The sequence below is a fragment of the Lates calcarifer genome, linkage group LG4 (assembly GCF_001640805.2).
Source record: "Lates calcarifer isolate ASB-BC8 linkage group LG4, TLL_Latcal_v3, whole genome shotgun sequence".
Classification (NCBI taxonomy): Eukaryota; Metazoa; Chordata; class Actinopteri; family Centropomidae; genus Lates; species Lates calcarifer.
Window position 1 is genome coordinate 2827396 of NC_066836.1, and position 12390 is coordinate 2839785.

At 42.7% G+C, this 12390-nt stretch overlaps 1 protein-coding gene across 3 annotated transcripts in view; it reads left to right on the plus strand.

Moving 5' to 3' along the window:
- Window positions 1-12390, plus strand: part of esyt2a (extended synaptotagmin-like protein 2a) — a 42117-nt gene that overhangs the window by 17501 nt on the left and 12226 nt on the right. For all 3 annotated transcript variants that reach the window (XM_051069792.1, XM_018672681.2, XM_018672682.2), the window contains exons 8-10: window positions 7073-7128; window positions 11213-11333; window positions 12150-12326. In XM_051069792.1, the coding sequence (XP_050925749.1) occupies window positions 7073-7128; window positions 11213-11333; window positions 12150-12326 (354 nt within the window). The remainder of the gene's footprint in view (window positions 1-7072; window positions 7129-11212; window positions 11334-12149; window positions 12327-12390) is intronic.

The window sequence follows — 12390 nt, forward strand, 5'->3', positions numbered from 1 at the left end:
TCACAGCCCTCATAAAGAGATGTGAAATTGTCCCATTCTCTTCCTGAAATGTTTTTCAAGTCGGAAATTAGAAGGAGGAGGCATCAGTTACGGCAGCAGTAATGATTTGTGGTGGAAACTCGAGCGCGTGGTTCTGATAGGAACCAAAAAAGACGTGAGGGTGATTATATCTGAGCTAGGTGTGAAGATGAAAATATGATCAAAGAATCTCTGGATTTAATTAGGAAGTACAGCTCTCTACCTCCTTTACCACCAGGCGTAATACACTCGTCTGTCAAGATGTGCGATGTGTGTTAATTCTGACCTCCTACTCTTTATCTGGGTGGAGTTGACAAACAAGCTGCATTTTAGGAGCTGTTGCGAGGTGAGTCACAACTTTACCTCAGGCAGGTTTACCCTGTAAGGGGTTCAGATTCAACAAGAGGGAATTTTTTGCCTTAAAACAAGGGAGGTTTGTCGTGTACATGTGCTGTATATGCACACATGTGGCCACAGTTAAACATCACACAGCTACAGCATTCACAGCAGCGAGAAGACGTTTGTTTGTCCAGTCAGTGTTGTTCACTCTCTTTAAGTTCCTCTCATTACACAGTCCATAACCAGAGATTATTTATTGCCTCAGTCAGATTGTGGACTTGTTAGCTACCACTCAGACTCGTCCTTCTCCTGATCCCTCACACAGCAGCTCGGAACTGGAAACTGTAACATCATGATGAAACCGTGTCCCGCTGCCAGTTTTGACATTATTGCAGGTCCCAGGGGTTGTTGGGCTGAGTTCCTTCCCAAGTATTTGAGACAGCTGTGAAACCATGAAGCTGCAGTGTGACACTTTCTGCCCATTAAATTAACACGAGGAGGAGTTACATCCGAACATTGTGACGTTCAGGTCTACAGCATATGACGCCTGAATCCCCAGAGCTCCTGAAACATACTGACTGATATCTACATTTTCTTGTGTTTCTCCTCTTCATATGAGATGTAACAAGAGAGGGGATTACAGTTACTTTTTAAGTACAGGAGTAACTTCATTTGTGTGAATGCAAATCTTTGTCCATCGCCGTCAGTGGCTGCCAGGTCTCAAATCTGACCAGCGGTTGATTTCAAATTTAGCAGGAAACCTCACAGTTGTAACAGGATTGCAGACATTACCATGTGGTAAAACTAAGTTACCTCCACAGTAGACTGAAGTCATTGACCACAGGTTGAAGTTGCTGCTGTGTGGTTGGTTGTTGGTGGTATTTCCCCATCGCCTTCCTCCCTCTGGTCCACGGTCATGTCGTGGCAGGTTGCCTGGCGGCAGGCTGACGGCTCTGTGACTCGCCAGGAAGTCAAGTATCGGTGTCACTCAGTATCAGACCGCTTATAGGAAGAGATACGAGACATAACTGCTCAAGTATAATCCAGACTGTAGTCTTTGAGCATTATTTTTAACCATGCCCGTGGTAAAGCTTGGTTGGTTGGTCCACCGCTTTGTTTCAGACTGAAATATCTAAAAACAACTATTTAATTTGCTGTTTTTTGTACAGACATTAATGGCGTCTAGAGCTCGGATCCAGTGATTCTGGTGACCACCTGACTTTTCCTTCGGTGCCAGGTTTTTTTTATCTCAACAACTGTTAAGTGGATTGAGGGTGAACTGTAGTTTTCATCAGCAAAATGTTTTTGTGGCCAAAACTAATGACAATCCCATCAGCCTCAGCTAAACTAAGATGGCGAACATGGCACACGTTGTAACTACTTCCTGTTAGCATGTTAGCATTCTTGTTGCAGTATACTACTGCTGCAGATAGAATGGTATAAGCTTCATGTTTTAAACTAAAGAAGCAGAAGTAGAAGGCATCCAAACACATTTGAAATAAAAGAAGAAATCAGCAGCAGCTTTAATTATTGACTCATTTATTAGCATGGGATTTATTTTGTCACATTTCTGTCTGATCTTTATGTGGATCACAAACGACAGACGTGGCAGGTTGGCCCAGTTTATAAAATCATCAGTGACAGCTAGTGTTAGCGCAGTAGGAACCACAGTCTGCAGCTTTACCTTTTAAAAAACTTCCTGTGCTTATGTGAACCCTCAGGCTTCAGATGAGTCATCACGTCCTACCTATATAAAGTAGTTCTCTAAGTAACACTAAGCCTGGTTTTACATGTGTCAACTTGAATACGACTTCCCTGAAGCGTTGTCGAACCATGCAGACATTTGAATATTTGTCTGGAGTGAGTTTGCTGATGCTCTGCACCAGCAGTAAAAGTTTTATTTGTCACCTGTGGTGAATTATCTGTAAAAGTTGCCAGGGTGAGCTTCAGTTATCCTGAGCTGACTGGTAACCACGGTGAATTGTTGTGGTGCATTGTTTATGCAATGTCGTCACATTCACATGCCGTTCATAGTCTGGTTTTATCTGGCATGCATTATTTGAACGTCTTGCCTTTCTGGCTGCCAGCGCTAATACGAGGCCTGAACGAAGACGAGTGCTTCAGACTCTGAGTGAGGACTGTGTGCACTGTAGCGTAAAAACCAGGTCCTGTTCAGCGTAAGGAACAAAGTGCCGCTTTGGTGGAACATAAACGCTGTAATATTCTCAATCCTGGTCGTCTAATCACTTAGTTATCAATGCATTCTGTCCTTGTAGACCTTGGGAGACTCTGGGAAAAGTCATAAAGCTTCTCTTGTCTGTTTTTTAAGGTTCTTAACTGCTTCTTAGAACTGCATTCAGACGATCAGGATTTTATGTAGCGTGAGAAACTGAGCGTGAATGTTCACTATTGATGTTGGAATTTACAGTTTGAGAAAATAATCCTGGCTCAAGGTCTGCCCTGTAGTTTCAGCCACATCTCTCTGTCAGTGGACTGAGTTTGCTCGTTTTTCCTGAGGATTTCTGTCATTTAATGTCTTTTATCTTTGTCTTCATCGGCTCCAAAAACCTAGAAACAGTCACAACCCTTCAGAGGACCTCAGTCGTCCTTATAAAGAACAGTTTAGCACACATACCGTGCATGTTTGCATGGCCACACATTAATCTTCAAAGCATTATTAAACCGTATGTGATGTCATTTCACATGGTGAATTGTTCTGTGAATTCACCCTCCCTCTGAATCAGCTCTGAATCTCTTCCTGTGCCAGTCTGGCAGAACAGTGCTGTGGTCCACCGTGGTCTACGTGTAGCGTGCTAAACTAGGCCACAGAAAAGACGTTCGCCCACACTGTGCTGCACACACACGTGTCAGCTGTTACACATCTCATTCGTCCATGATGTCTAACGCAGACATGAGGGGGGCGTTTTACACAGGGATTAAAGGGGGAGCTCCACTAATTTCACACATCAGTATTAACTCATCGGTCATGGTTGGTTCAGCTCAGTTACACAACATCTGGGGATATAGCTTAAGTAGCATCACTCAAGTGTATCAGTTTTGGCTTGAGGGGTTCAGCAAGGACAGATCAGAGTTTCAGAATAAGACGTGTTGTAGGAGCTTGACCCAAATTAGAGAGCAGACATTTTGAATTTCTCCCTCCTAAGTCCCCCGTGTGTTTCCTGTTGATTTGACTGACAAAGGAAACGTGACTGATGTGTAGACATATGTTTCGCAGACAAACCAAACTCTAAACCACCTTATGTTCCGACTGTCTTAATTGTTCAGCAGTTCTGCCTCCCTTCCTCCAAAACAATGATTCGTAACATTTCCTGCTGCGAAGGTTCATGAAGGTCGTGTGCTTCTTTCTGATCAAACACACCTGACATTCAGCATTTCTTCACCCCTCATTTCCTTGTCAAAGAGAAGATGGACATCTAGTTCCAAAAATAACAGCACTGCTGATTGTGTAATGAAGAGAAAATGAACGTCTCCTTTATGCTGTAAAGGTTTAGATAATCTCCAACGCAGCCCGAGGCTTCTCTCTCCCTCTGTACAGTAAACACAACATGAACATGCAGGTTTTTCTCTCCATCTCTATCAATTTAGTTTCTGTTGAACTGTTGTTAGAAGCCAGTTTTCTCTCTCTCACTCTTTGATTAATGGATTGTTGGAGACTCCTGAAATGTAATACTGCAGAAAAACAAAAGGTCTTGACCTTAATCTCAGCAGAGACCTCAGATTTACTTTCCTTCTTAAAATGTGCTTGTGCTCCACTCACAGTATTACAACGGCCTGTTGAGCAAAGAAACACCGGTCTGGTCCTCAGAGCTTGACTTTAAGTTGTCGTCCTCGTTTTTCACTTTTAGGTATTTCAGTTTGATAATGTCAGTACAATTATCACCACTTCTACTGGTAGTAATCATCATTTTTAGTCCATTTCTGATTATGTGCAGATATTTCAGCAGTTACATTTCATTGCTCTTCTTCATTTGCCTCAGCTGTAATAACAGCTTCCAGTGTTTGACATTTTAAGCCTCTTTTCTAACCTTTTTCAGCTTTACGGTCACTCCTAATCTCTCACACACTCACACACACACAAACTTCTACCATACTTTGTCTGTGATGTGTTTTAAAACACAATCACAGTCTGGTTATTCAGTTAAGTCCATATATATGTCAGCCCTGACAACTGGCACCGCGCTCACACTCCTTTTACGGTCAGTGGACGGCTGTTATTTCGAGCCGGGTGCCTTCTCAGCATGACTCTGGTGATTGTCTTGTGAACTAAATGGTAAAGTGTGTGTGTGTGTGTGTGTGTGTGTGTGTGTGTGATGCCTGAACACTGAGTCGGTTCATGGGATAAAACAGATACTGACTGATTTGTTTACTCTGTGAAAATCGAATTGGCCTGATTACCGGGACACAGAGCCGTCCTGTCTCCGCCTGTCTCACTCAGGCCTGGTCGTCACTGCCCCACCTCAGCTCCATCCAGATTACAGACTAAAAACTGCAGTACCAGTACTGTAACGTACCACTGCTACTACTGCTGCTGACTCAGCTGCTACTGATGCTAACAGTGCTATATGCTAATACAGCTGATATCAGCCCCTTATGTTTCCAGCTGTACATTACATTTCATCAAACTCTTTGAACCCATGGCTGCTCCTGTAGTTTAGGGCTGCGACTACCTATTATTTCATTAGCGATTAATCAATTAAAAATGTCCATCACAGTCTCACAGAGCTCAGGGTGATGCCATTAGGTGTCTTGGTGTCTTGTTAATAATCATTTAACTGCTTGCACCACTTTCATAATTGCTGCTACTCAGGTTTTAGATATTTTCATTAATCCAGAGTTAAACCCTGTTTTGTTCCCTTCTTTTCATCATGTACAACAATTATTTCGTGGCTCTGTGAACAAGTAAAACACGATCCTACCTCTAACATCGTCTCATCCCCGTACCACGATGGGATAAACCCCGGCAAAGCATCAGCTGAACTCTCTGCTCATCACATGTTCATAAAGAGAAGACATTAGAAATAAAATATGAAGGCGTGTGCTTGTATTTCTGTGCTAAATATTTTGCATTTTCACATCAGCGAGCTGAATGTTTAGGGTGTAAAATACCCAGAGCAGCGAGTCTATGGTTCGATTCCTGGCCGGTTGGACCATTTGTTATCACTCCTGTTCTTTCCTTCCATTCCTAGATCCACAGCTATTAATACTACTTGTGTGGGTGTGTCAGATACAGTGATTCAGTTGGGTTAATTACCACAGTGACACCTGGAGCCTTCTCCCTGTAATCCGGTTCCTCAGGTAACCCAGGTAACCCAGATCTGTGCTCAAGGAGATCTGGGTCAGAAAACCAGGTTCTGAACATGAGAACCCTGGTTTTTGTGATTCCTTTGTGAAGTCTGTAACTGTGAGAACGTGTTGCTGCCTGCAGTGCCGGGTTTCATCATGTGTGCACATAATTAGAGAGCTGCACCTCCTATAGGGATTACCATTATACAGTCATACACGCTGAGAGGAACAATAAAAACAGGTCATTTTTATTTTATTGGTGCCTTTTTGTTTGAGTTAGACGAGTGTGGTAACCTGTCTTCATTCTTGCTGAGAGCTTGTTGGATTTGTTTTGGTCCGTGCCAAAGGTTACCGAGGTATTGTTAGAATGAGATCAGGCGGAGTCGTGTGAGACGCTCCGAAATAAAATCAAGCTCACGTGGAGGAGAGTTAGCAGTTAACGACACGTCTGCTGCCTCACCTGAGTGACGAGGTAACACGTCGTCGTGGTTCTGCAGCGTTAATCTATTTTTTCATCTATTTGGCTACAAAACTTCTGCTAGCAGCCTGTGATTTACTAAGAAATCATGATGCTTTTCTTCTTCTGATTCAATTCACAAATTGGATTTTATAAGAACACAGCTGCCAGGACCTGTTGTAAGGACCTTACATTACATCACATGGTTGTTTACTGTAGTCCTGCTGGACCGTGACTGATAACATCAGCACCAGCTGCCTCTGATGGCTCCATTGTCTTCACGCTAAAATAACATTGACAAGGCTAACGCTGTCACAACCGTGATGTGATGAAACTGTTTACTTTTGGATTTGTTTTGGAACAAGAGACAAATTCATGAGACAGCAGTGTGAACATTTACCTGAAATAATCCCGTGATGTTTTAGTGAGAAGGTGGCAAATGTCAAGCTCATTGAAAACAGCAGAAACTGAACTGGATTTATGTTGTGACAGCTTTTCTTTAGTTGCTGTGGTTGTGAAATCAGGTTATAAACATCATTTCTAAGTCCTTTCCCGAACAGCAGTTACAAAAGCTGCAATAACAACAAAAACAACCCCTTCATTTCCAACTTTCACTTTAGTTTTGACTCTTTTTACATCCCACTGAAACAAGTTTTCCTCGTTAGTCAGCGGTGATTAATACAGATGATGTCAGGGAGGAGTTTCCATTAAAAATCCAGTGTAAAATGGAGAAAATTATCTCCCACATTTTAATCATAAACCATCATTTTTTTGACATTTTGTCGTTGCATGCAATTTTAGCATTGTTGAAAAGGTTTCTAACTTTTAAAAAATGTATATATGTGCTTTACTTAAACAGAATCAGTTAGTTTGTGATATTTCACCTCGAAGCAGAAGAATCCTTATTTCTCTCTGACTTTGTTTCTCATTGTCTCCATTTCCTCTGTCTTTCAGTTGTTGGACATCAACTGGACAGGACTCACTAACATGCTGGACATTCCCGGTGTCAAGTAAGTGGTAGTGTGTGTGTGTGTGTTAACGTCTTATCGCAGTGTGTATGTGTGTTTTTGTGTTTTTAATTTATTTGCATTTGTGTGTCTGTGTCGTCGTCTGTGAATCTGCTGGATTTATCAGTTTACCACGTTGTTAAGAGCCACATCCTGGAAACACACACACACACACACACACATTCTCTCTCTCTCTCTCTCTCTCTCACACACACACACACACACACACACACACACACACACACACACACACACACTCACAACCCAGATTCCTTTGATAATTATGGCCAGGTGGCTTCACACAGTTCCTCAGGGAGCTTGCTGGCCATTAGAGAGAGCAGCTGTTGGTGTGTGTGTGTGTGTGTGTGTGTGTGTGTGTGTGTGTGTGTGTGTGTAATACAGACATGATGTCATGGCTGTGTCTATTTTGTCCCCATGTGGACGTGCTCCCACCCACTGTGGACATTGTTGGGAACACAGTCGACTAAAATACAGTGTTTAGCAAAGCACACACACAAACACACAAGCTGTCCCCTCATCTTACCTTTGACCTCTGACCTCCACTGTTTAATATTACCTTCATAAGTAACACATAATGAGCATCTGTCATATGAAAAGCAGAGGTGGAGCATTGCATTATGGGAATATTTCACCCTCATAGCAGACCAGATGAAAACATCATTATGGCTTTAGCTGAAACCTATTTTCCAATGCAAACACTGGGCTCATAATAAGAGCTTGGAATCACTTTGGAGTGTATGAATTCAAATTTCTCATTCAAATGAAACACAGTGAAGATCACACACAGAGCAGCAGTCAGCACCCAACGTGTTCTACTTCTCTCTCTCACTGGTTTGATATAATAATCAGTCATCGTAGGAAACACATCGACACGGACACACCCAGCATTCCTCCTGTTTTCATTAATATCCATCCTGACGTACCTTTACAGGCTACGTTAGCATCGATATCATTTATTCATTTCATACTAAAGAAGAAAATGAGGAGGGTTCCTTCTCTTGCGTTCCTTGGCCACCAGGTTTTATTCTCCGACATAAAATGGGTCAGTAAATCCCCCACTCCTGATGTTTGAAGCTTTTCCGTGAAAACCCATCTACTCACCAGTCCACCTTTACAGCCTCGTTGTGTTTCTACTCACGCTCTTTCAAACTCTCACTAACTTTCTAAGAAGAAAGGCTTTTGTAGAAGAGCTCAGAGCTAAATGAAATGACCAGTTGGAAGCTTAGTGGTGGAGACGTTGATGTCATGTGACCACTTCTTATCTTGCTGAACAAAATGTTTAAGTATCAGAAACTTTAGTTGGTCACTGTTTATTTCTGCAACAATCCAAAAACCAATGGATGAATCCCACTGGTTTTTTGTTGAGTGAACCAGGGTGATGCTGACTTTAGGAGGTCCCTCCTCTTCTGCTACGTAGCCAAGATGGCGACCATTGAGGGTGAGCAGTGTCCATTGTTCCACGCTCAACTGTTTGACCGTTTTGAGTCAACAAAACATTGTAAATGCAGAAAAGTGTGAGTATGGGAGTTCGTGAATTGAGACACTCCTGCTGCCACAGGAACAAATCGTGCTGTCCTCCGTTTCCATCGCCCATCTGGTCTCCATCAGCAAACGTCTTTAACTTTCCAGTCGGCCATTAATTATTTAATCCTGGCGTGTCCACAGGAATATATTTGCATAATGGTGCAAACGTTGATGGAAATAAAACACTGTTAACTTTTTGTTTGTCAGAAAAATCCTCATATTTCACTTAAAATCTTATAAGATGACTAAAGAGTCTTTAAAGCAGTGAACCTGAATGTTTCTTCAAACCTTACTGTTGTTTTTCAGCAAACAGAAAATAAAGAGAAGCAATTTGCTTTAATCTTCGTTAGAAACCATCAGGTCTAATTACAGTGAACCCTCAGCGGTAGGAAAACCTAAAATCAGGGTGGTTTTTGGAGCATGCAGAAGCACATCCTTCCCGTTCGCTTTAATGAGAAAATGACGCCGGTGCTTCGCTTTGAAGAGACTGCGTCCCAGTGGACACGCAGCCAGAGCGGTCTGTCAGGGCTCTCAGCCTCTGCTGCTGAAACCATTACATTAACCACTGGATAACAGAATGGATTATGACCTTTATTTTTTCCCTCCTCGCTAAGTGTTGGTATTTTTAGTAACGTGATTATGAGAGGAGAGCGGCCGCAGACAGAGATGTGATGCTGGGTGGATTTGGGAGAAACGTTTCCAGACAGGACGGCTTCCAGCTCCTCGTCAGTGCAGTTTTTATGTTGTAGGGTTTTTTATTTCACATGAAAGTGGAAAATACACTTGACTATTCATTCTGTCATGGAGAGGAAATGAAAGGTTATCAGAATAACACTTTATGACTTTATTTCTTGGCTTTGTTCTGGTTTGTGTCAGTAAATTAACTTTACAAGGATCTTCACCAGGTCTGAACGTCATTCTAAAGGTTGAACCCACATCTTGTTGTCACACTGGAGACTGGAATCACCCACTTCAACCAAAGTTTTGAAGTCGGTGAACATTTCTCCCAGGGGAAGCGATGGGCAGGATCCTGAAAGCACTTGCTTCACCAGGAGGAAATCCCTGCAGCTCTCTGAGACGAGGCCTCCAGTTCGTAGCTCTTCAACAGGCCGTCAGCACCAGATAGCAATGATGATTCCCAGGCTCTAGTTCTGTTCTACTCTCTGACCTTTTTATTGTTAAACAAATTCATTCAGTTTGGGCGACCCATTGGCCGAATGGTTAGGGCGCAGCCGGCACCCAGTTCGTTCTGATCTCTTTCCCTGCATTTCAAATCATCATCAAATAAAGACATACATGACCAAAATGATAATAATAAAAAGAAATAGATAAATTTGGTTTACATGAACCCTCCTCTAGTGCTAAGTGAAACTAGAACTCCTGTTTTCTATTTCAGAAGTTTAAAAACCTCATTCTTCTTCACATTGATATGTGTGATATGTATAAAAAACAGCCCTGCAAACCACACTGACCACGCTTCACTCCAGCTAACGTTATCATGCTCACACTAACAATGCAAACGTTCTGTTGTTCAGCAGGTATAATGTTTGACGTTTGATCATCTTAAATTTGCTGATCAGCAGTCAACACAAAGTCTTATTCATTACTTTTAATCATTTGTTTTTCAGTTCGATGTTTTTATAACCGGACCTAAAGGTGGTTAACACCCATGTCCCCTCCTGCAGAGTTACTGTTAACCACTCTGCTAGCTGTGTGGTTACTCCTCCATGTTGCTGGTTTGTTGTTTGTTGTTTGCTTGTTTGTTTTCAGCAGAGAAACTCGCTGCGGTTTCCAAAAGACTCCGCCCTGTGAAATGTAGCTTTCCTTGTTTGACGAGTTTGTAGGAAAACACCAGAGAGAGCGAGTGTGTGTGTTTCTGCAGACATGCCCTGACCTCACCCTCCCTACTCTCTTCCTGTGTGTGTGTGTGTGTGTGTGTGTGTGTGAGGGTACTCGTATTTCCTCAGTGATTATTTGCATTTTCCCCTGAAACAGCAGGAAAACCTGAGGTCACCTTCGTCTTTATATGAGTGTGCAAACACCTACCTTTCTCTATTCATTACAGAGTAACACACACCTGTGTATGGAAGATAAACGCAAACACACACACACTCACTATCCAGTCTAACACCAAAGCAAGCTCCTTTTGTAGGCATGATGGGAAATGTAGAAACCACACTGGGTGTTTAAATCACGGGATAGTTGCACCATCCAACACTCATCTGGACGTGGTTATGTGTTTGTTGAGCAAGTAGATCAGGAATCAGCACGTCAACGCTGAAATCAACTGTGCAGTCACACGAAATTCCAGCATGAATCAGACCCAGGATCAGCCCTTTCAGGGGTGGGAATTGAGTCTGGGAATAAAGCAGTGCAGCTGTGTTTTAACACAGGATGCTTCTGCCCTCTAGTGGACTTTGGGTGCAGTGTCAAGGTGCTGTTGCTTTCACAAAATAGATTTAATTCTAACAGCACTGTCTCTTCCCTCCTCTGTCCCTCCCTCTTTCCTCGCTCCTGTTCCTCCTCCTTTTTTCCGCCTCAGTGGTTTATGTGACAACATCATCCAGGACATCATCTACAGCTTCCTGGTCCTGCCCAACTCCATCAAAATCCCTCTGGTGGGAGAGGCCCAGCTGGCCCAGCTTCGCTTCCCCATGCCCAAGGTAACACACACACACACAGCTGACAGTTTAGGGCTATTTCTAGTTTTGAAACAACAAGTTAATTAATCAGTCTGTTGATTAACAGAATAATTATTGGACTTTTTGGGCACCAAACATCTCTGGTTCCTGCTTCTTGATTTTCTGCTTTCCTCTGCTTAATGTCAGTGTAAAGTGAATATGACTCATGAAATAATCATCTGTTGCATTTGTTATGGTGCCAGAAAACTTTCCAAATCCCAAACTTTCCTTCTCTTTATTGCCTGAACTCAAGCTGCTCCTCGTGGTTCACCAGACCCTCAAAGTTTTATTTTACATTCAGATAAACTTAGAGTTAACTTGCCTGTTGTCTTCTTATTTTTTTTGCTTGTCCCTCCAGCACCACCCACTCTTACACCTCCCACCACTAACTTATGTTGCCGTCTCAGAGCTGCATGGTCTGTCAGTTGTGAGCTCTGATTTCCATGTTAGGCGTCATTAAACCAAAAAATCCTCAACTACTCTTGTTCATTATGAGTAAGCAGGGGACTCTGGGAACTTCCCCTGGTCTATTTTTAATCCTCAACACTGCTTCCCCTTTTTAGTTTGCCTCAGGTTAGCTGTCTGTCGCTATATAACTATCAGATTGACAGGTACTAACAACATCCAGAGCACCTTTGGATTCTGCCATATGAAGGTGTCAACTTTCAAATTTATCGTGAAAAATCCTCATCTTTCCATGTGCATTAAAACATAAAGTAATTTGAAAGATTGTCTGTTCGTTCCTCCTGTGTTTCTTTTCCTTTGAGAACCATCAACCTCCTCTCCTGGTCTCTGCAGGGCGTCCTGAGAATCCACTTCATCGAGGCCCAGGACCTGCTGGGTAAAGACAAGTTCCTTGGAGGGCTGATCAAAGGCAAGTCAGACCCGTACGGAGTCATCGCGGTCGGGAACCAACTCTTCCAGAGCAAAGTCATCCACGAGACCGTCCACCCGAAATGGAACGAAGTGTACGAGGTCTGTGACGCAGTCTGATGGAAGCTGGATACAGGAAGATGCTAAATGTTGACATTGTTGTTAG